This window comes from Lacerta agilis, chromosome 3 (assembly GCF_009819535.1).
Source record: "Lacerta agilis isolate rLacAgi1 chromosome 3, rLacAgi1.pri, whole genome shotgun sequence".
NCBI classification, from domain to species: domain Eukaryota; kingdom Metazoa; phylum Chordata; class Lepidosauria; order Squamata; family Lacertidae; genus Lacerta; species Lacerta agilis.
In genome coordinates, this window is record NC_046314.1 from 82982957 (window position 1) to 83008116 (window position 25160).

The 25160-nt window shown below is 39.7% G+C and overlaps 1 protein-coding gene across 2 annotated transcripts in view; it reads right to left on the bottom strand.

Annotated features, from left to right (window-relative positions):
* Positions 1-7667: 7667 nt before the first annotated feature.
* The window catches only part of BTBD9 (BTB domain containing 9), a 147976-nt gene continuing 130483 nt past the window's right edge, over positions 7668-25160 (bottom strand). The window contains exons 10-11 of one of the 2 annotated variants that reach the window (XM_033144578.1): positions 20231-20309; positions 7668-8431 (exon numbers count right to left, since the gene is read on the bottom strand). In XM_033144578.1, coding sequence (XP_033000469.1) covers positions 8180-8431; positions 20231-20309 — 331 coding nt within the window. In that variant the 3' untranslated portion in view covers positions 7668-8179. Of the gene's footprint in view, positions 8432-20226; positions 20310-25160 lie in introns of both variants that reach the window. The other variant, XM_033144579.1, reaches the window with a different exon arrangement.

The window sequence follows — 25160 nt, forward strand, 5'->3', positions numbered from 1 at the left end:
GGGTTCTGTCTCTCTGACTTGTTAGAATGGGGGCAGGGGATCTGTTAGCCTTTAGATGTTGTTGGACTCATCTCCCACCAGCCCCAGCCAGGAAGGCCAATGATAAAGGATGATGAGAATTGGAATCTAGAAAGGCATAGAGTCCGTATATTTGCATTAGCATGACCGAAAAAAATAGAATCCAGGGCAGGGGTTGCACTCCTCACAAGACACTCTGGCCTTAGGAAAAAGGCCGAATGATTTCTTGAGCACACTTTAATGTTTCCCCTATAAAAAGGGACGCTGCTGCATGCCCCTCAAAGTGGGCAGCATGACTGGCTCAGTAGAGTGGGATGGGTGGGTTTGCAATGCATTTCTGAGAGCAAAACTACTCTTGCCCTTGACAGGTGTCCATTCAGTTTCCTCCTTTCTGTCGATTTGATGGCATTTCACCAGTACAGTTGTACCTCGGAAGTCGAATGGAATCCGTTCTGGAAGTCCGTTCGACTTCCAAAACGTTCGGGAACCAAGGTGTGGCTTCCGATTGGCTGCAGGAAGTTCCTGCAGCCAATCAGAAGCCGTGAAGGACATTCGGGTTCCAAAGAACGTTTGCAAACCGGAACAATCACTTCCGGGTTTGTGGCGTTCGGAAGCAAAAACATTCGTCTCGCAAGGTGTTTGACTTCCGAAGTACGACTGTATTCTATTTTGAATTTCAGAGTTGTGCTAGCAGCAGTTGAACATATACTTTCTCCCTTTGAGACTCCAGAATAGCTACTTTGTATGCCTAGCTTTTTATCATTACACGTCTATTTTCATCCTATTGGCACAGAGCAGGACCAACCCCAAACATTCTGCTGCCTGGTGCAGAGTCTAAGTTGATGCACCACCACTGCCCTGCTGTAATTCTGGGTGCATGATACAGAAGACTAGACACGTTATTGAGGCAGAAAAATCTGTAAGACTCCCTGGTAGGCAACACATATTAAACATTTCCTACCCTTTTCATGACACTTCAGGTCAGCTGCCTGAAACAATCACCGCCTAGTGATACCGGTAGGGCTAGCATAGAGCACTGACTCAAAAGCAGGTTTTCAAGCTTGCTTGGTATATCAATCGGATAGCCATTAAATCAAACCAATCCTTGTGTAACCAATTAATTATAAGGTTTTAAGATGCTAGGTTAAAAAAATTCAAAGGGTTTCCAAAGCACATCCTCCCCAATGGCATTGAATGGGATCTTGTAAAATCCATTTACCAACATGGTAATTTAAATACTAGATAATTATAATAACTCACATATTGATGGCAACTCAAGAGAGAGGTCAAAAGTGTTTTTTCTTTATAGCGTCATTACCCGCTAGGCATTGCCTCTAGCTGTTTGCTCCTTTACCTCTTTACCAAGCTGGAACAGCCCTCTCTTCTTTCCCCCACCTTCATGGTTTTTAGTCACCAGCTGTAGTATTTCATCTGATGTAATTTGAACTGTTGCCCCCAGACCTCTCCAGTAATGGACACAACTCAGTGATCTGATAGCTATAAATAACACACTTAAAAACTGATATAGAATGGAAATGTGGCTATTGCTGGATGCACAGTGGGATAATAATGATTAATGTCAGCATGAAACCTTTCAAAAGCATACCATTTCTTTATGAGTTACCTTTAGCCATTGCTCACATATGTTAGAGAAATAAAATACGAGAAGTAATTAATTCTGAGTGACGTATAAGTGAACTGCCATGTGATTAAATTTGTAGTCATCGTGTGGAAACATGGCAAGAATTTCCACAGTCCCACCAGAGATCCAACACATTGCAGCTGTCAGTTTGCATTCATTCTGTTAATAATTTTTAAAGCCTCTTTTCCTACTGGGATGTTTTAAAATTAAAGTTTTTAAAAAGCTAAATCCTCCCCTAGGATGCCACACAATTCTTAGTCAACAGATTTGTAAGATGCCCTTTGATAATGTCATTTAAGATTATTTTCTGCAGATATAAACTGTGATCCAAAGAATTGAGCTGTGCCTGTGACGAACCCAGACAGAAATGCACTTGCTGTTTCTGTTCTCCTACCAAAGATGAGCCACTGTTCCAGTTGAAAAAGTACAGGTGAAACTCGAAAAATTAGAATATCGTGGAAAAGTCAATTTATGTAAGCAATTGTTTTCATTAGCTACTGGAGTTTAATATATGAGATAGACTGATGACATGCAAAGCCTTTATTTGTTATAATTGTGATAATGGCGTACAGCTGATGAAAACCCCAAAGTTGAAATTGTTAATTTGGGGTTCTCATCAGCTGTACGCCATAATCATCACAATTATAACAAATAGAGGCTTGACATATCTCGCTTTGCATGTCATGAGTCTATCTCATATATTAGTTTCACCTTTTAAGTTGAATTACTGAAAGAAAGGAACCTTTCCACGATATTCTAATTTTTCGAGTTTCACCTGTACATGGTTTTCTTCAGCAAGGGAAACTACAGAAATAGCTAGGCAAGTTCCAGATTTGAATACGAACATATCACTCAGGATCACAGCCATAGATACTATTTTCCCAGACACACAAAATGGTTACTTAGAAGCTGTAATGTTTGCAACACATTTCACAGCATACACCATACTTGCTTCTAATGTGCTCCCCTTGAAACTCTTGCACTGAGTTGGTCTGCACAACACAGTAAGCCAAGCTGTGGCTAAGCAAGACAGTGGGACTTTTCCTCTTTAGTTCTTTTTACTGCTGTGACATACTGAGCTAAGCCAAGGTTTGGTTTAGTGTGCCTTCTACTCCATGACCTATTGCTAAGTTCTCTCCTTACTAACCGTAAGTTGTAGCAAAGGTATTTCCTATGGTTACAGGTCATGGTTATAGAAGTTAGACCTTACACATGATCCCAGGTTCAGATGACATACTAAGTCAAACCTTGGCTTAGCTACTGTTTTAATATGCCTAGGGAGGAGCAAAGCAGCTGTGATCTGCTCCTCAGCAGTCAGCAAGTAGTTATTATTTCATTATTTATTTAATTTATATACTGCCCTTCATCCTAAGATCTCAGGGCGGTTTGGCTTACTGCATTGTGCAACCCTGGTCAGTGTCTGTCTGCATTTTGTACTACTTCACATGCAGCAAATATTCAGAACACTGCAGGCTTCACATCAAACAGAAATAATTGGTGCAAGTCAAACAGTAATGTCCACATGCATAATGCAACTTTTACTATTGGGCTCCAGTTACTATGGAATTATTTTTGAAGATTCTTCCTAAAAGCTTTGCACCAGGACACACTGGTGAATCAGTTATAGGTACCGATTTTGAAACTATTTTGCTTTAGCATTTATAATCATGTTAATTGCCAATTATAATGGGTGTGAAATTTTGGACCCATCACAATTAATTGCATGTCGCCCAGTGAAATTAATAAGGTCAAGATTTCCCTCTAGATTAATGAGAGCCTTGAAAAGTCATTAGCATCTGTGTAATGTAAAAGGCCAGTAAGGAATTTTTCACTAACCAAATCCTCTGAAAACTAAAAATTTACATTTCTAAGAGTGTGGCAATGCTGTGGCAATAGGGTTGCCTTATATACATACAAAAACATAAGCACTTTCTGAAATAGCATTTGAATGTCTCATGAAAATTGTATAGCTGCTAAGTCTCCATGAAATATACTAAACTGTCTTTAAACCCAATATATGGAAATGTTATTTACAATCTGGTTCAGGATGGATAACATATACTAATTTGGTGATTTTGGGGAGGGAGAGGGTGCCATTACTTAATGCAGCTGTTGCTACTGGATATCAATGCACATATCTGTCCTCACAACTGATGTGGTCAGCTCACAGCCCACATGTGGACAGACAGTATTTTGCTGTGCAAACTATGCATCTTAACTCTGTAATATATTCCTTCTTGCATTTCTAGGTTTGTACTAAAGCAGTGAACTGGGAATTCAGGAGATTGCAGATCAGTCAGCATACCCGATTGCTCTTTAAATTGTACCATTTATTTTTCTCTTTAAAAGCAAACAAATCTGTATACTACCCCTACAAGTTTAACAGAAAACTAAACAAACCTTTCAGAAGCACCTTGTTGTGATAGTTTGACTGTGACTTGACAAAAGAATTGAGTACTCTCTGCTCAGTTTCCTAGCAGTTTTAAGACAGAAAAGACTGCTTACCATCATGGCTCGGGAGCAGCGGCTGTGGCCTGGCTGAGCCATCAGAGGTCGGGGGTCACCTGCTTCCTGCGCAGCCAACGGATGACGTCAGCTCCTCTGTTGTGTTGGCCACTAGGGTGGTTGGGATTTACCCAGGAACTTTAAACTGGCCTATCATGGCCAAGCAAGGGGGTGGGGTCAGTGCAGATCTGACTGGCCTGTCTTCAGCCAGGTCTGCCACTAGAACACAAATCCCCAAAACATCTTCGTGATTCCCGAACCTCTCAAAATTTATTCATTTTTGTAATGTCTGCTCTAATAGGTTTTTCCATTGTAATGCCCAAAATATTTTTTGCCTCCTCAAAATATCCTTTATTATTATTATTGTTGTTGTTGTTGTTATTTTACTGATTTCTCCCACAGACCCTGGCTGTGATTGAACAATGTGCTGCTTCTTCTTTTTGCCTTTTTTTTAACTCTTCAGCTGCCAACACTTGACATGGAATCCTGGAGGGTCAGGGTTCAGCCCCAAATTGTCTAGCCACGCTGGGTTATGGTATGGAATTACAGATGACAAATTATATATAGATTTTGTAGGTCCTTAGAAAAACGAGCTAACAGTGTGAGTCACTATAATTGTGTAACTTCTATATCAGATATATCAGTGGGGGAAACATTGGAATTTTTCTTACCATGAATTTCTGTTTTAAGATGCCTTCTGGAGGCCATTCCCAAGGTTAAGGAATGCTCTCTGGAAGACTCTTAAAAAGAGGTTTGTCGCAAACACTTGGAAATATGGTATCAACATTCTTCATAGGGAGCTTGACGAAGTATATCATTATCAAAGAGGGGGATAAAAGGCAGGAGAAACAGTATGCAGAATTGTATCTACTGCCTAGAAGATTAAGCTGTTATCAGTTATGATTTATTTGAATTCTTGCATTGTCTTAAAAAAGTTATTAATAGCCTTGCAATCAAGATCTTTATTTATTTAGAACTTTAAAAACAATAACACACAACTGAGTGAAGCAAAGGGCAAAGTCAAAAACTAAAGTATAAGGTTAATTTAATAGATGGTAAGGTTGATCTTATTGCTTACTGTTCACAACAGTGATCCAAATATTTCACCACCCCCATTCCAAAGTAAAGTGGGGAACTCTGGCACTCTCCTCAGTTTACCCACATGTGCTATATACTGTCTGTCTGTTTGGAAAGAGAGATCAAAAACAAGTTATGGGCAATCCAGATAATCCCCATTCAAAATAAGAAAAGACAGACACAAGGCTACTTAAAAGTGAGGCTGCACTTCTTCACTGCTTGACATCTATTATCAACAATGATAATTTATTTGGGGAGGAAGAGAACATTCACATTATCTCCCAGATCTTTTCCTTATTTTTCTGTTCTCCAACCACAGTTCACCTATAAGCTATGTTAGCTGATGCCTTCTAGCCAATATATCTAGAGCTCCCAACATATCCAACAATCAGAGCAGCACCAGAGTAAGAGTTGGAAATCCTGTGGAACAAGAGTGAAATGAATAAAGGTTGTCACTATAGCTACAGAGTACCTCCAGGCCCTTTGCCCTGGCAGAAGAATCTGATGCTTTCTTCACTTGATAGGATAGCCATCTTCAAATATCTCAAGGGTTGATACATGAAAGATGGGGCAAGTTTGTTTTCTCCTGCCCCAGAGGGTAGGACTCAAACCAATGGATTCAAGTTACAAGAAAGGAGATTCCGACTAAACATCAGAAGAACTTTCTAAACACTAGGAGCTGTTCAACAGTCAAACGGAGGTTTTTAAGCGGAGGCTGGATGGCCACCCATCATGGATGCTTTAGTCGAGATTGCTTTAGTTGGACTTAATGACCCTTGGGAGTCCCTTCCAACTCTACAATTCTATGATTCATTTGCCAATCTCCTGATTTCCTCCGAAGGTTGGTCACTGTGTGCCTGCATTGCACTTCACACTGCAGTACTCTTGCAAGCTTGGTTTAGACAATGGCAGATGAAATACCAAAAGCAAGAAAAACTGAAGATGAGTCATGGCCAACTGAGAAGTCATGTTCTTTTACTGCTTTGCAGCCACTATGCTGTCTATTCCTTCCCACATTTATTACAAACAGCATTCAGTAGAATGCAAGCACTTTCGCTCAAGCACTGTGACAACAATGTTATTTATAGGACACCATGGTCAAAGCAAACAATTTGCATCAAACTATATTACACCACTTAAAAAAAAACAACAACCACAAGTTGACAATAACAATATTCTCCAAAGTCACATACTTCATGACAAATGCATCTTTCCCCCCCTAATTAGATGGGTCGATGGCACTGACACGTGTGCGTAAATGCATAGCCTCTTTCACTCCAGGAAATGCAGCAGGATGTAAAACAATTGAATGTGAGGAATGCTGCATGTGAACACATTCCGAATAATCAAACAAATAATCTGATTAAGTTACAAAGGATAGCTGCTGCTGAGATGTAAATTACTTAACACACATACCAAATCCAACTATAAAAGTCAAATCTGTATTTATGGAGATTATGTGAAAAGCTTCTTAGAAGTGGGTTTTTTAAAATCCCTAATGGAATAGTAGAATCTTTTTTAAAAACAAAACAAAAAACTTCACTATAAATTGCCAGGATTGTACCGTCGGCTCTAATTAATACCAGATCCAGCTGAAATGTTGGTCAGATAGATTTCTGTTTTCCAAAGCACAAAAAGATGTTTGGAAATCAGTCAATGTAGAAATTAAAGAATGATTTAGTAATTTCTAAAGGGGCCAATAATTGTTCCTGCACTTAAGAAACTGATGGACAGTTTTATATGGGAGTAAAAAGTGACAAGTTTGTTATTCATATCAAATAGTCAGAATTCCAATACAGCATCCTTGGACTGAATTGTTTTCTGCACGACCCCCTTAAGGGTTTTTCCTTGGCAAATGGAGTAATAGAGTGAGATTATCACATTGCCTACCTCTATCATATATTTATATGATACAGACTGATAAACAAGAAAGCATTTCAAGAAAAAAGGAAAAGTATAAGCAAATAATATAGATATATCAATACATACACTGACATACTTCCCTATGAGGAAAGTTTGGAGCATTTGGGACTTTCTAGTGTAGAGAAAAGGTGAGTAAGATGTGACTTGATAGAAATTTATAAAATTATGCATGATGTGGAGAAAGTAGATAAAGTTTTTTCTGCCTTGTAGCACTACAACTTGTGGACATCCAGTGACACTCAGTGTCGAAAAATTCAGGGCAGAGTATTTTTCCCACACAGCTGAACTATGGAATTTGCTCCCACAGGAGGCAGTGATGACCACCAGCTTGGATGGCTTTAAAAGAGGATTGGACAACTTCATGGAGGATAAGGCTATCAACTTGCTACAATGGCTATTGTTCTACTTCCACTGTCAGAGGCAGCATGCCTCTGAATACCAGTTGCTGAGAATTATGGGTGGGCAGAGTGCTGCTGCGCTCATGTCACGTTAGTGGACTTCCCACAGGCATCTGGTTGACCACTGTGAGAACAGGGTGCTGGACTAGAGGGCCCATTGGCCTGATCCAGCAGGCTCTTATGTTCTTAGACTTTGAAAATGGCATGCAATTTACAAAGAAATGTGGATCAAGAATAAATTAAATAAAAAATATGGTTTCTGTACACATTATCTTCCATAAACATTCTAAGGGAACACCCATTTCCTAGGAAGTACCTTCTGCAGGCACATGTAATGATCTCTTTTCCATACTGTTCACATGGCATGTTTATATTACAATTGGGCTTGGCTTTTTGTTGGTTTGTTTCCTTCAATCAACCTGATTTGGTTCAGTTAAAGAGGTAGGGTGTAAATAGGAGAGTTGGTGAAAACTGAAAGCCCATTTCTTTTCCCTGGAGAACATCCTGATCTGAACAAAATGAAGCCACCCCTCAAGTCTTTGGGCAGCCTTTTCCACTTGAACATCTCCAGCCGCCAAGTATGGTCCCCTCTGTCCATTCAGAGAACAAGAGGTGCCTACAATAAGAAGATGGTGAACAATTTTATCATGGCACTGGGGTCGTAAATACTTTTATTCAGGCTCTTTATAGGCTTGGTGAGCTTATGGGTGTGAAGTGGATCCTGGGAGAGAGTGCACAGAACTGGTACTTGAAGCTCGAGGTGGACGGGATGCCAGCTGCTGCCCACTTGTGCACATGTCTTCCTCACAGCCTTCCTCCTTGTGGGCAGCAGTTTGAGCTGGGCACTCAAAATGCACACAATGAACACCTGAAAAAACAGAACAAAACAAGAGAATGTAAACCAATAAAGTGGGAACACAGGGTAGTATAGTTAGAACTAAATGACCTTCTATATGGAGCATAGAGAAGCTGCTCAAGGTAAAGGACCACAAATTTATGCATGCCTTCATGTAAGCCCCAATGAATATGGAACATGGCACTCCAATTTCATGTCATCTATGCTGAATACTACTTTGTTTCCAGGCTAAATTTAAAACCCTAAATGACCAGGAACTATAGAAGAATGGTCTTTGCCCATCAAATTCAGCTTGATCCTTAAGATTGTCTCATGGTGCTCTACTACTCAGTTCCCTTATCAGCATCAAAAGTACAGCATGTGGGCAGAAGGGATAGGGCCTTTTCTGTGGTGACATAAAGACAATGCAACACCCTGTCTAGGAAGTCTGCCAGGCACCGTGACTGATTGCCTTTTGATGAGCAGCTATGACATCTTCACAACTATTCTTTGCTAAAATTATTTTGTGACTGCTGCTGTTTTTGTATTCTAATTTTTTTTCTTGTCTTAGTCCATTTATGGATTTTTTATAAGGTTTCACACATTGCTTTAACTTGTTTGTTATGCTTGCAGCCTTTATTTATTTATTTTTAAATGGTTCGACCAGCAGTGCTGAAAATAGAACAAATCACCACTCTAGCAGGTAAACTCCATAGACAGGCTTATTTCTGAGTAAGGATGAATAACACTAGGCTGCAAAAGGCATAGTTCTGCATTTCACAGCTTTGTGTTTATAACCCGTTAAGAAACAAACACTATAGATGAAACACTGAGAAAGATAAATATTGTGAGATGGCTTTAGCTTATAAGCATTTATGTTTGATAACTTTAATATGAGGTACTCTGCTTAGAATCAGAGGACTGCAAAAACTCTTTGTTTCTCAGAGATGAAGGTACCAACTACATTCAAAGAAATACTCCTGCACCTTAAAAATCAAGCTGATTTATAAAGCAGAAAACAGTTTAGTGATTTCAAATGTATAATAAGATTCCATCTAATTCTTATTTTTAAGAGTTATGAGGAATGGTCCCTTGTGCATAAATTGTGGAATAAGCCAGTGCACTGCATCTAAATGATAAAAATAATTCTTTAAAAAGTGTTTTATGAAGTTGTAACATTATTTTGTCGTAAGGTTTCATCTCTCAAAGATTTAAGCTCATAGAATTATTAGGAGGAAAAACTGTTATAATTAAACATTAAAAGTAAGATAATTTATCCATGTGCCAAAGTTGGCCCGTGGGGTCAGAGGAGACAACGATCTGGCCCACAAGGCCAAAAGGGTCCTCACCCCTGATTTAAAGAAAGCCCTACTTTCTAATATGGTGAGTGGGGCCTGAGAGGAAGCACACATTTCTGAACTCATATCGCATACAGGTGAAGGGACAGAATACTGTCCAAACTGGCCCACATGCTTATAGCTCAACTTTACAAAGAAAAAGAAAGATACTGCTTTTGCTTATTGTTCAAAGGGTTTTAACGTATAATATGCAAAACCAAAGCAAATATAAATACTAATATGAATGGTAACTGCTCTGCAACATTCTTCTGTAAAAATTATAATATAAAAATTGCTCCTCTATGTTGATTTGATAGCTATTGTCAATTAACAATGCTGAGTGACACTAGCAATGAATAAATAATAACTTTGCAGTTTTTTAAGATAAAGCTTTTGCCACGACCACTATTTTAACTTATTTGTATTTACTTTATGTCTCAGATTTTTTTAATCTTTTTCCCAAACCTTCTTTTATATTGACTGGAAAACTCTTATGATTTCACTTAGCGTTACCCAGGCCCTATTATCTCTCTGGAAGGGAAAAAGCTAAAAACAAGTTACTGACATACCATTGATTATACGAGACTATTAGAATATTCTTCCTCCTCCACCACAGCCTACAATTCGGTAGCCTTTTGGAGAGTCATAGTACACTGAGCAGATATCTTCACTGAATCGTCTACCTCAGCCCCTGGATTTTCTCTGGATAATTCACAGTCCCCACAGTATGCGTGAAACCAATGCAACTTCAGTCACTATGTTCTTTGAATAAAAAAAAAAAATTGTGGCAAGCATGGTCACCAGATATGCAAAATGACCTAAAGGCTTGAAAGCTTATTTAAGTGGCATTTGATGGCCAGCGGATGCCCAGAAATATTTATTATGGAATACTTCTCTGACTTGGGGATGAAGGAAACAGTTTCGTTGTTTGAATTTAGGAAGGAAGAGGCTGATGGGAAGGTGTAGCTGCTAGGTTTTCTAAAATAAAAACTAAATAACGGGCATTGGGGGGGGGGCGGAGATCCTTGACTTTAACAGTGTGATGGTATCCAATTCCAACTGGGATTGCAGTGGGGTTAAGGATTAAAGTTCACCACAGTTTTTATCTGGACCAGTCTAAAACCTGGGTCAAAAAGTCAAAGTAAAAATTCGATAGAAGATGCGAAGAACAATTACAAATTTAATTGGTTGTTATATAAATGGGAGGAAAGAGGTAGGTGATGGGATGTATGTGTATATATATATATATGGGGTGAGGAAAGGAAGAAAACAAACTAGCTAACTAATCTACAAAAGACAAACAAACAAACTAAGGGGGAGGGAGAGGGTAATATATACAAATATATATATATATATATATATATATATATATATATATATATATATATATACTATATATATGAAGTGAGAATGGAGGTTAAAATCAGAGCTGACAACGTGGGAGTTGAGTCCAGATTGGAAACAGAACAGTTGGATATAAAGAGTAAAAATTTTACAACAGGATATAATTCATTGCTGCTGTGGTGCACGAAAGAGGATCAAGTGAAATTGGACATTTTGGATCTGGGGCACAACATTTTGTTTAAAGGGGGGGAGAGACTGTGTGAAAAAGGTCACAAGTTTAGGGTAGGTACAGCATTGTTGGAAAACATGAGCAAAATGATGCAAGGACAGTGTTTAACTTCGGCTAAATTCGCAAAAATGTATTTCAGACTGGACAATAAATGCTGGAAAGGTAGGAGGAAGAAATAACCTTTTACCACACGTTGGGGATGTGCCCCAGGGAAGAAATCCCCAAGGAGGTTATTATTTTCTTTCAGGATGACATGACAGCTGGTAAATGAACGATTGAATTTAGGGAACATTTTGAGCTGACGGCGAGACTACGCGACCAAGGAGAGGAAGCGGTCCAGAAAGTTGGAAGAAAATTAAAAGATATTTGAAAATTGAGTGTAATTCCTTTGTAAATCAAGAAAATCTTTAATAATAAAAAACATGAAAAAAACTTTTTAAAAAATTGAGTGTAATGTTTAATTTCTATGTGCCTTAGGGAAGAAGATATAGGTTGTTGGTATAATTAGAGTATAGGTAAAATATAAATTAAAATGTTTTAAATAAATAATAATGGACGAATTAGAATTCAGAAGATAATAATAATTGATCCGTTAATGTATGAAATTGCCAAAGAAGATTTTAAATGAAATTCAGAGGAGGGATCAGGGGAAGTCACCCAAAGTTGTTAGTGAAAAATGTTAAGATAGTATAAGATTTATTTGTGTATTGTTTGTCTTTGTATTTGTTTGTTTGTTTTTCTTATAAAATGAATAATATTATTAAAATAAAATAAATCAGGAGCTGAAGTAAGGAGTCCAATTGATATTTAAAAATAAATAAATTTATATTATGGTATATTTATAATCTAAAAAGGATCAAAGGTCAAACTCTAGGGTCAATTCAATGTTAAAAATAAAAAATAATGAAGAAGAGAAATAAAAATGCAAAAAATCCAACAGCATAGACCTAAGAGTGCTTCAAAACACGGCAGCAACAGGCTCACCAGTCTCAGTTATTTGAGGGAGATGGCAGCGATCCCAGGGAGAGGTCACTCAGGGAGCGAAGTTTGTGTAACCTACTCTCTCTTACACACCGGTGGCAATGGAATGGCAACGGCGCAAACGGTTCCCTGTTCAGCGGGTGATCATCATTTTAATGGTGATCGCCATTTTGCTGCACCGGAAGTCCCCTCTTGTTTGCTTTCTAAAGGATTCTCAGCTGTCCCTTCACTATTTTCTTGGAGAGATCTGTCTATATTTATATGATAGCTTTTCCAGCAATTGTCAGGGTGATTTCCACATTTGCACGTGTTGCTGTAATACTTTAATTAAAGGCACTTCTCAAAATACTGCAATTATTTGTACTTTTACCCCCCCCCCGCCCGCAACAGCTGTTGCCATTTTTTCAGTTGCCGTGATCAGCAACACAATTTGGGGGGACAAAACAAAACACCAGAACAGCCCCAAAACCAACCCCTGAATTTAGTTATCAATTGACAAGAATACACTACGCGCAGTGTTTTTCAACCTTTTTTGGGCAAAGGCACACTTGTTTCATGAAAAAAATCACGAGGCACACCACCATTAGAAAATGTTAAAAAATGTTAAAAAAATTAACTCTGTGCCTATATTGACTATATATAAAGTAATTTTTCAATTTTTCCCACGGCACACCAGGCAACATCTCGCGGCACACTAGTGTGCCGCGGAACAGTGGTTGAAAAACACTGCACTACGGTACTTTCTGGGGAAGGCAATGTAATTGAGTACACCCCTGATACCAGGAGTCAAATCTGAGTGGCTCTGTTATGTTATAGCATCATTACACTCACTGTTATTATTGTCCCAAACAGCATCTTCTATTAAATGCTTCCCAAAGTAATAAATGCTATGTATCATATGCACAATAAAACAGAATCTTACAAGGACAAAGTACCAGAATAAGATAATTGGAACACACACGCTGCAAAGTCAGGGTAGTAAGAGACAGTGCTACAAACTATAACTGAAGACACCACGTAGAACTACAAAAAGAACAATACCAAGCAAATGTTTTCAAATATGTAAAATGATCTGGGGATTTATTTTGGGTGCAGGATAGAGGTGTCTGTACAGAGCTTCCATGAAAAGAATGCCTTCCCTATCCATTTCCATGGAAGGAACCATTTCATGCATGTATTTGCTTGAACAACTTAATTATCTTCACCGAAGGACCGTATGTTTGCGTGTCCCCATATGCCTTCATCTGGGGACTGACGGCAAAAAAGGAAAATGACTGTTAAGGTATTACTGGATGAAGCCTGCAGACACGGAAGAAAACGGGAAATATGTGCTGCTTTGGTGTGCGTGTGTTATTAACATAGATTTTGGTTGAAGCAGATCAGGAGAACAAGATGGGTTTTAGCTTAATTAGAGGATGCAAGCAACATTTTAGAAAACTGCGAGGGAAATCAAACAGAAACAAAAGAAGGTAAAGATTGGATGCGCTAAGTGGTACATGTGCCTGTCTTCTAGTGACAAGCAAAATAGGAATGGAACAATCTACACTGTGTTATACAGAATCCAAAAGGAAATGTACAGGTGAGATGCCATCACCAAGCATGACAAAGGTTAGATGAGAGGGATAAAGCACAGATGGTGAAGAAAAGGAATATTTTGTAAGCAGTTAAGGAAAGTAATGAAAACTAGTTTTAAAACAGTTAAGGAAGTAGAGGCTACTACAGAAGGCAGCATTAGCGTGAAAAGGTAGCATGAGGGGATTTTTATAAGCACCATAAAATATCGCTAAAAACATAATGCATTCTTTATTTCACCATTCACAAAGAAAGATGAGAGGCAGATGGTAGAAGTAGACAGACTTCTCCCAAAGGAGGCTGATAAAATGCTGAAGGAAATCAAAATCATGCTGAGCAAGTGATCAAGAAATCAAAACATCCAAAGACTAACAAAAATTTCAGAGTCACACTGGATAAAGAGCTAAAACACCAGAGGAACAGGAAATGATTAATATTCCACAAACACTGCCAAACTTTTTGGAAAGCAGAAATGCACAGTTAATAACTATAATTAAATAGGATCCAGGATTTTTTTTAAATTAGCCTTTGAGATACCTTATTCAAAAAGACAGGTGGCAACCAGACTACTATTAGACAGAAAGGAAAAATATGAAGAAACAGAAGCTTGTTAACGGCTAGCAATTAGCACTTCTTCAAATATGATTGGCACTACAAAGTCAATCCACACAAACTACAGGGCTATTGCATGATGAAGCCAGAGGACACAAAAAACAAACAAACAAACCCTGCTTCATCTGCTCTACCCATCATATGTATTCTTGCAGTTCTGAAATAACAGGATGGAAAATGTGTCCAAATGCATCCCTAGAACATTCAGAAATACCACAGAATGCTGGGACAGCTACTCGTAGGAATGAATCTGGTTGCTTGCTTTAAGTGTGATGAATGTATGAATCCTTACTTTAACAGCCTCTAGTTGCTCCCATGTTAAATAAAGATGGAGTTGATTTCTGAGAGGGAAAACAAGTGATACTGAATGGTAAAGTTCATTATTGCGCAGAAAAAGACCTAAACTCCTCATTTAATTTAAACTGCCCCTCTAAGTTTGGGGCAGCTTGGCAAACAGCTAGCATAGTCAAAACAAAATAAAAAATACAAAAATCCTTCCAGTAGCACCTTAGACCAACTAAGTTTGTTCTTGGTATGAGCTTTAGTGTGCATGCACACTTCTTCAGATAAGCTCATACCAAGAACAAGCTTAGTTGGTCTCTAAGGTGCTACTGGAAGGATTATTTATTTATTTATTTATTTATTTATTTATTTTTGACTATGGCAGACCAACACGGCTACCTACCTGTAACTGGAGCTAGCATAGGGTTACAAAAAAAGTTCGGGTATTATGCCAATACTAACGCACTAACTAACAGATGACTCCTTGCTGTGTAGCAGATACTTTAAAATATCCCATTAACTCTAGTGGCTCTAACAGTGTGAAGAGAATGTTGTTTGAAAACACTGGACACAGGTGAGAATAGAAGAGCAAGTATAACACCCACAACTTTGGGAAAGAAAGGAATGTAATAACATCAGAATAGATGCATAGCCAGAGCTTACAGATATCACGCTATGGGCACATGGGAAGTCCCAGTTGATATGCTTTTGAGTAGCAACCGCATGGCGTTTGTTTCTGCCCTGAGCTGCATAACTGGTATACTTCTTTCCATCACAAGATTTGGGCTGACTGAGGATCATGCCCCACCTTAAATCATAGCTGCAAAAATATCTAGCATTTAAATTTGTGGTAGTGCCTTCTATGGAGGACAGCCAGTACTTTAATAAGGGCCTTTGAAATACAAGACCTAATACAAACCAGCTTGTATAAAATAGACTGAAGCACAAGTTAAGTAAAAGCCTCTACCTGTGTACTTCCCTTAGGCAAAATACTGGACTAATTAGGCCTTTGGTTTGACTCAACAGAGCTCTTAAGTTCCCCTTTCCTTCTTGGGCCTGGCACATGTTAAATGTTACTATGTCATGTAGTCATGTCCCAGGAACCACTTTTTCTATGGATTCATTCCACAGTTCTGAAATAAGATGGGCAGAGCCAATCATGCATATCTTTAACATGTAGACTCTGGATTCTGCCCACAGACTATTTTGTGTCAAAGGCCTGCATCTTTGACACTACCTAAGGGGAGGTTGTAGACCTTTAAATGGTACAGCTTCAGCATGGGATGTACCTATATGCCCCCCATGGCGTAGATCAGGGGTGGCCAACTCCCAAGAGACTGTGATCTACTCACAGTTAAAGACTGGCAGTGATCTGCCCCCTTTTTGGGGTTCAGGTCAAAGTTGTTGAGCTTTTTTTGGAAGAGGGAAGCCTGTTTTTTTAGGTGTTCAAGTCAAAGTTTTTGAGCTTTTTTTTTAAGGAAGGAAAGCCCTGTTATGTGGGGTTCAGGTCAAACTTGTTGAGCTTCTTTTTTTAGAGCTGAGGGAAGGCCCACTTTGGAGGGGGGGGGTGAAAGGCCAAAATGTTGAGCTTTTTTAAGGAAGCCAAAGTTGTTCAGCTTCTTTGTGGGGAGCCACTGATCTACCAGTGATCTACCACTGACGTCCAGTGATCTACTGGTAGATCACAATCTACCCGTTGGACATGCCTGGCATAGATGTAATGGTTTAAAAAGCAAGCCTACGATTTCATCTAGAAGAAGAGAGCAGTGTGTTATTTGCAATACCATTTATTTGCGGAACTTTGCCTGAAAAATGTTTCAAAATATTACATGGGTATCATTGCACTTTTGAAACACTGAGAATATCATCATATCACTCAAAAGGCCATTAGGGCTTAATTTCACCACTAATAGCAGATTATGAGAGCACTTTCCCTAGCAGCGGGCAATCCTGTAATTGTCTACTATGCATTTAGTTGCATATTCACTCAAGCATTCGATAATGATCACTATTGGCGACAGGCTGCTGAACTCAAAATGGAACACTATTCTGGTTTACTATGATGATTACCATGATCCTAATTACTACAAACTGTAAATACAGACAGACATTGTATTTAGCTAAATCAAGTATTTGGGGGGGGGGGCGCAAAGGAAAAACATCCCAGAATAAGCATTTTGTGAAGCGTGCTTGGTACTGAATAAACCTTGTAGCAGCAGTAAGCACTGATTAGGTTCAAAAATGTATACCTTTGAATCTGTGACGAGTTTATTACTTTAGCCCAGGAAACAGCATAGATTCTGGTTGAGAATCAGGCAGTGAATGGTTAATACCATCCAAGGCCATCACCAAGTTCAATTTATGGACTTATTTATAATTTCCCATTGTATGAAATATGTATGCAGGAGCATGTAATATCTGTGGCTTTAGAGACATTAATCTGCCCACATTTAAGCTTCTAACAGGTTAAAGTGCTGCCTTGGTTCTCTAGTGGCGGGTGGGTGGGGGTGGGGTGGGTGAGACTCAACACATACAGTTTAAAGGGATGAATAATTTACCTACCTGCATTTGTGGCTTCTATTTTAATGGAGCTATTATTTATTCTGTGAAATGACATGATTCACTTTTTACAAGATTAAAATATACCAGCTCTCTTTCAGTAAAAGTATCTTCTAATGTGACTGACAGGGATATAAATATGCTAACCTACATCAAGAACTTGGCTCTAATCTCCAAGAAAACTCAGCAACATGACCAGATTTTTTAAAATAAAAAAGCAGTTTTATACATTTCTTCGCCAGACTCTTGAGACTACAGCTTCATTTCAGTTTTTTGCTTTTTCTCTCTTACTCTTAGCCTAGGGTATATGCCGATATTGGTGTCTGTAGGTTTAGAAGTGAAAATAGGATGGCAAGCACTGGGACCTGTGTTCCCTAAGTGCCTCTGTCTACGTTTAAGTCAAACCCTGGCTGCAAGTAAGTAACAACTGATGCAAGAGGGAAAAAAACCATCCTACTCAAGGGATGCAGTCCTACAAAGATATGTATGCCCAATTTACTTAGATAACCGATGAAATGAATATGAGCAACAAAATGCAACGACTTGTCCTTTACAGGACAAAAGAAAGATTAAAAGATCACCCACAGCCAAGAAGTGTAAAAAAAAAAAGTTTAGAAAATAGGAACATGTCATGAAGAGAATGTAATGCAAGGATATAGGAAATACTTACTCTCCTGAGCAACTTTTGCATTCACTATAGTCAGGGCAGTCTTAAGCCTATCTGGCGCTGTGGTGCAGGGATCGCTCCGGCGCCCCCCACGCCCACCTTTCCCTCCGGGCGGGCAGCAGCTGGAGGGCGGCTCCTCCACGGTTCCCTGCGCCACTAGCCTCTATGGCTAAAGCACCCCTGGGTGGGCAGAGGTCAAGGAATCCGGTGAGAGCCTTTTAAAAAAATTCCCCTCGTTGGGACCACTTCCCTTGAAAGCTGCTAGTGCTCCCCACCCTCTCCCTCCTCGGCATTCCTTTTAATTCATTCTGGAACGAAGTAAAGGGGGAAAAGAGTACCCGTTGCCCTTGTGTTGATTCTTTCTGCCAACGTGTAGCGAAAAGCTGCAAAGGGGGCTTTTTTTACGTAGGAAAAAAGCTGCTTCCAGAGGCGCTTTTGCTGCGGGTGAACGGGAGAGGCGCGCGAAGGGGCGCAAGGCAATGCAGCCGCGGAAGGAAGCTGCCCCTCCTGTCTCCTCCTTGGGCTGAGCTCCCGGCGGGGGCGAGGTGAGGGCAGCGGCGGCAGCGCGGTGGAGTGGCAGGGCCCCGCGCCTATCCGGACGAGCGTGGCGCGCTTCAAGACGCTTGGAGGCAAAGCTGCTGTTGCAGCTCAGCAGGGAGAAGCACAGAGCCGAGCGCGCACGTGCACACACACACCACCCCCCACTTTTGGTGGGATGAGGAGCAGCTCCCTCGCCAAGGACGGCGCAGGAGGAGGCTCCGGGCGCAGCGCAGCATGGCGGAGGCAGATGAGGGCGGCGAGCTGATGATGGGAGGTTCCGCGTCCAGCCTTTGCCTCTTCCCTGGCGTCCTCCAGAATGTGGCGCCATGGTTCCCTGCACCACTAGCCTCTATGGCTAAGACGCCTCTGACTATAGTTTCAGGTAACTCATACTAATCGATTAGTAGAGCCAGTGCAGTGTGATAGCTAGACTTATCATATTTTGACCAGGTAGATCAAAGCACAAATTCTAACTTAGCCAAAAACCTTACTGGATAACTTCAGACAACCATCTCTCACTTTATTCTAGGCATCTACCTGAGCCTTAAGATCTTCAGAAGATCTTCAGTGCTTCCAACAAATGAAGTGAGCTAAGTAAAGGAGAGGGCCTTTTCAGTAGTGGCGGTTGCAGAGGGGGCCTCACCACTTCATACATCCCCACTGGCTGGCAACCAGGATATGGATTGCACTCTAAATTAATAAATAAGCTTGCCAAAGAATTGATGCTTTTAAATTATGGTGTTGGAGGAGATTCTTGAGAGTCCCGTGGACTGCAAGAAGATCAAATTCTAAAGGAAATCAGTCCTGAGTGCTCACTGGAAGGACAGATCCTGAAGTTGAGGCTCCAATACTTTGGCTACCTCATGAGAAGAGAAGACTCCCTGGAAAAGACCCTGATTGGGAAAGATTGAAGGCACAAGGAGAAGGGGACGACAGAGGACGAGATGGTTGGACAGTGTTCTCGAAGCTACTAACATGAGTCTGACCAAACTGCAGGAGGCAGTGGAAGACAGGAGTGCCTGGTGTGCTCTGGTCCATGGGGTCACGAAGAGTCAGACACGACTACACAACAACAAAAACCCCTGCCTGACACATTCTAAAGCAGGGGTGCACAATCTGCGGCCCTCCAGATGTTGTTGGACTATACCTACCTACCATCATCACTGATCACTGGCTATGCTGGTTGGGGCTGATGGGAGTTGTAGTTCAAAAAAATCTGGAGGGCCACAGATGGTGCACCCCTGCTCTAAAGGAATCACTAACTGGCTAGCTTCTTTGTAGTCAACACTGTAGGTTAAATTAGTGTCATTTTTATTTTTTTATTTACTTACTTTCTTTTAAAGAAAATAAGGACTAATTATGTTTTTCTCATTTATGGACCAATTGCAGTGCATTAGCATCATGTGATCATTTTTAGAAAGGTGCACGAAACTGTAACTGTATCCTCAAGCAGCAGTCAACAATGCACTAGCGAAGGCCACTGTAACATGGTAATGATAAATTTGAACACATGACTGCAAAGAAACAGTTATGGACACCAATAAATTCCCCGTTTGTTGAGTTAGAGGATATATTCTGTCATCTTTACGAAGTTATCCCAACAAAAGAACAACGTTAACCTTTGGCAGCCTTGAATACGGAAAACTGGGTGACATGTTATACATTATCTTAGCATCAATCATAGAGGCGACCTTCATCTATTATGTTACCTCATTAGCTGTGTTGTGAGTTCCAACAATTCTGATAAAAGATGCTGCTTGTCTGTCAAAAGTTATTACTTGCCAAGATCTGCAAGAGAAATCAGAAGGACAAAGAAAATTAACAATCACAGTAACAGCAGAATCCTAACTTTACTACATGCCCTACTGAATTCAGTGGGGATTACTCCTAGGATTGGTCGTGTTGTTCAGATGCCTGATTATCGTCTTCCAAACCAACTACTCTATTCCCAACTTAAGAATGGAAAGCAAAATGCCGTTGGAAAACAAAAGAGGTTTAAAGACGCTTTCAAGGCAAATCTAAATAAAATGCAGTGTAAGCATGGTTATTTGGGAAACACTGGCCCGAGGACGCTCCAATTAGAGAAGTGCCTCTACCAAAGGCATCATGGACTTCGAAAAAGCACAAACTCAGGATGAAAGAGAAAAATGAGCTAAGAGGAAGGCACGTTTGGCAAATCCTCACCGTGAACAACTGCCACCCAGAAACCTATGTCCCCACTGTGGAAGGATGTGTGGATCCAGAATTGGCCTCCACAGTCACTTACAGACACACTGTTAACACCATATTCATGGAAGACAATCTTAGTCAGCTATGAGTGATCACCAAAGAAGAAGAGAAGACTCCTAGGTAAATGAGGTTAGGATTTCAGTGCATAGTCAAACTATGGAATTTGCTCCCACAAGATGCAATGATACCAACAAAGAGGATTAGGCAAATTTATGGAGGATAAGGCTAGCAGTTGCTGTGCTCCGCCTCTATTGCCAGACACAGTATGCCTCTGAATACCAGTTGCTAGGAAACACAAATGGGGAAAGTGCTGTTGCTTCTAAGCTTGTTGGCCACTGTGAAAACAGGTTGTTGGACTAAATGGCCTGTGGCTTGATCCAGCAGGGCTCTCTTTATGTGCTTATCGGGACAGACGAAAGAAAATTGTGTGCTCTTTTTTAATTTGAAGAGAAAAACAAAGCATTTGGGGCATTTCCCTTCCAACAGTGATTTAATTACCGGTACACGTTTACATATTTCCAGTTACAGGTAGATAGCCATGTTGGTCTGCCATAGTCAAAACAAAATAAAAAAATAAATTCCTTCCAGTGGCACCTTAGAGACCAACATGGAATGTTTTTTTGGGGTTTTTTTATGTTTACATATTGATATTCAGTATACTTTTTAATTTATTCAGTGTCTGAGTCACCTTTATATGGGAATACTCAAGGAGACTTAAAACCATAAAAAATAAAATACAAAAAGAAGAAAAAGGTAAAACCCTTAGAACAGTTTAAAAATTGAGCAATATAGCATCACTTTATGCTACATGATATTATTCTGCAACTAGCAAGTTGGGACAGGGGCGTACCCAGGATCAAAACTAGGGGGGGGGGGCAAGCCATGGTCGTTCAGGTTGTGACATTTCAGCACGGAAAGGCGAATGAAACCAAAATTTTAGGAAAATTATATATAATTATAGCAGTGCTTTATTATAGTAGTTATTACAATTATTTGCTTGAATTTTTATTTTTATTTTTTTATTCTAGTTACATGTCTTATACCAGGGGTGGCCAACTCCCAAGAGACTGTGATCTACTTTCAGCAGTGATCTACCCCCGTTTTTGGGGGTTCAGCTCAAAGTTGTTGACCTTTGACCTTTTTGGGGATGAGGAATGCCCCGTTTTTTAGGGGTTCAGTTCGTTTTTAGATTACTGACAGCAAACAAAAACAGCTTCAAAAAACAGAACCCCCCCCAAAAACAGAAAGCCCCCAAATGGCTGAAAAACTCAGTTTCCTAGGATCCTCAGCCATCGCAACTCACCATGCAAGGGAACTGTTTCCAAAGCTCCTTTGCAACGATCAGCCGGTGCAACACACACACACACACACACACACACACAGTGGCCGGCAGAGCTCAATTGTTATTTAGATTTTGGGAGGGGGAGAAAGTTGAGCTTTTTAGGAGAGCTTTTTTTTCCTTTTAGGCTGCCGATAACCATTTAATTATTATTATTTTTTGCTCCTGCCCCCCCCTTGGGTACGCCCATGGGCTGGGACACAAGTGAGAAGCGCTTGACCTCAGTTGAACCAGTGCTGCCACCACTTTCTTTTTGTAGTTCTTTAACTTACAAAACAATTAATGAAAAAAAACAAACTACCAGATTCAAAGGAGGACATGGAGTTTTGCTTATCTAATACTTGTACAACAGACACAATTTCAGAAAGTGCACCTTTTCTTAACCCAGAGAGCAAGCTGCACTTGTTGAAATTGGCACTCCTCTATAACTGCAAAAGAGGCAGGAGCCCTGTTGTCCTCCACTGTATCTGGTCATCCGAGAGGGACATTGTGGAAATTAATAAACAAGGCCCTATGTTGTGAAGCTCCAGAAACATCTGGCTGGCTGCAAGGAAGCAGGATGCTATACTAGATGAGATTTTTTTCTGGTCCAATAACTCAGTGCTTTAAGATTTTTGTAAAGTTTTTAAAGGAAGGAAGGAAAACTTTAGTTGTAAGTGGATTACAGTATACTTTAGTTTTAATAATTAATTTTATACTCGAGGCGGCTTACAACATGAGAAAATGTGCATAATTACAAACATAACAAAAGTAGTCATAAGCAATAAAATTCATCAAAAAGTAAACAACAAAATTGAACATTTCCCACATAAATCTAAAAATATATAAAAATAAAGATTCAAAAAATTAATATCAACAACAACCCCTCTCCCAAGTGTAATTTCTTACACTATAAAAAGGCCACATTATTTCTAACGCTATGCCGTATCTTTAGGTGATATGTAAGCAAGGCATTTATTATCACCAAACAGGACACAGAAATAAAAATCTGGATGTCTTCATATAACAGCATTCCTTCATTACTTTCGATTTATGCTTTATTAGATTACGTAAGTATTTTTCCCTCTTGAACTCAACTTGAACATCAGATTTAAAAAAGCACCAAACTGACTTCTTACAAACTAGATTACAGCAACAAAGAATAAAAGAAACAACAAAAACAAACGAACAGGTAAGATGACCTTCTGGATAAGTGGTTGGAAAATCAGATTATATCACAAAAGCATTCAGAATAGCCTTGTATACTATTAATTAGCAGAAAGGAAAGCACCAGAACAACACCTGTCTATTACAATTGCTGCATAATTTGAGGAGGAGTATCGACCTGTTACAGAGCTTAAATAATGTTTTAGTTGATCCAGGTGAACTTGTTCCATTAGTTGAGCATCACTCTTTACTCATTTAAATCAATTCTTATGGGCTGCATTGAATGATGGCTCTGCCTTAGCAGAAAGCGCTTACATTCACACAAGTCAGCAGCACCTGGTTTCTGCCCATCCTCTCTATTTACTGTAGTCCTCTTTGCTGTGTCCCTTTCTGCTCTGGAGGGTCCCACAACCCTCCCAAGTAGCTGAGCTTTTATGGGTAGAAGGGTCAACAAACAATGCACAAATGGAAGAGCTTTCCACAAAGGCACAGCTTCCCTGCATATAACCCAATGTAATCTGCCTCATTCTAAAGTTATTTACACCAGCTTTAAGAAGACATTCTCCAGTAATTTTGGTAGTCTTATTGCTTGTTTAGGGAAGGCTTGAGCAGGTTTGCTAGAGAAGCATCTTATGTGGGAGAATATGGCATGTCTATACCATCTCAACTTTTCCCTCCTGGGACAAAAAAATGTAGACACAGCTGCTAATTTTAAAAGCTCAATTTGCAAGTGACTTTTCTGATATGGTTACTGCTGCAGCCTTGTTTTCCTGCATTAGTTTCCATTGCTTGCACAAGAAAGCCAAGTTAATTCAGGGGGCCCTGAGACACAAATAAGACTGTGCCCATTGGCTCTGAACACTGACTAAGAGAGTTTTAGCTTTCACTGCAGATCTCCACCCAAGAAGAGAATAAGCAATGAAGGCTGTCATCTGTCATATTAAGTGAAGACTTGAATGCGTCAGCAGAAGGATACAACTGACATAAAGAGGCTTTGATCAAATGGAGTATATTTACTAGATATCACAATAATCCTTTAGAAGTTTGCCTCCTGAGGTTGACCTTACAACTGCCTCCATCATTTGGGAGAGTCCATATGATCAGGAACACTGCAATCTTCTTCTGAATCTTACATATGTCATGGCAAAGAATGCAAGGCTGTGATTTTGAGGACAAGGATGCACATTTTACTATGGGATTATATTGTCTATTTGCTATACACAATATCTATTTATAAGACACCCACGCACACTCCAGAAGTATTTACTCATGTTACATTTGGCCTAGGAGATTTGTAACTTCTAACTGGGAGACTGGAAAATTCACAGATGACCGACAGCAAGCATTCAGGGACCAGTTGTGAGCTCTGGTGAGGCTGATGAACTGAGTTCAACAGGAAATGTTACAAATAAAAGATGGAACATTCTCCTAACTTCAAGAGTTTCTGCTCTGTGCTACTTAGGTCCAGGGATATTCATTAACAATTAGAAATTAGATAATAATAGATTATTATAACCTGCAACAGGTCCAAGGAAAATATATAGCAAGTTAAGGGTGCGGAGAAATCAAACATACTTCCACAGGTTCTAACAAGTAGCTTTGTTACCATGGCTTACCATTCACACAGTACTCGGCTGAAATTGCCCCTGGAAGCTGTTAAGTGCATATTTTCTCACTCCAGCATCACAACATGAATTACTGCTAGAAAAAGAACCCAATTTTCTTGCGGCAGTAATTTTTTATTTTTAGTAATGCCAAGAAATCTCAGCAAGGACCATTGGCCCTCCTGAGTAAGATGATGTAAATGAATGGAAGACTAAGAAAGAAATATAGCACTGATACATATATACAAAAACACAGGCATTATAATTGGGGGAAAAAATATAATCATTACTTCCAGCTGAGGCTTACATCTTGAAGAAAAG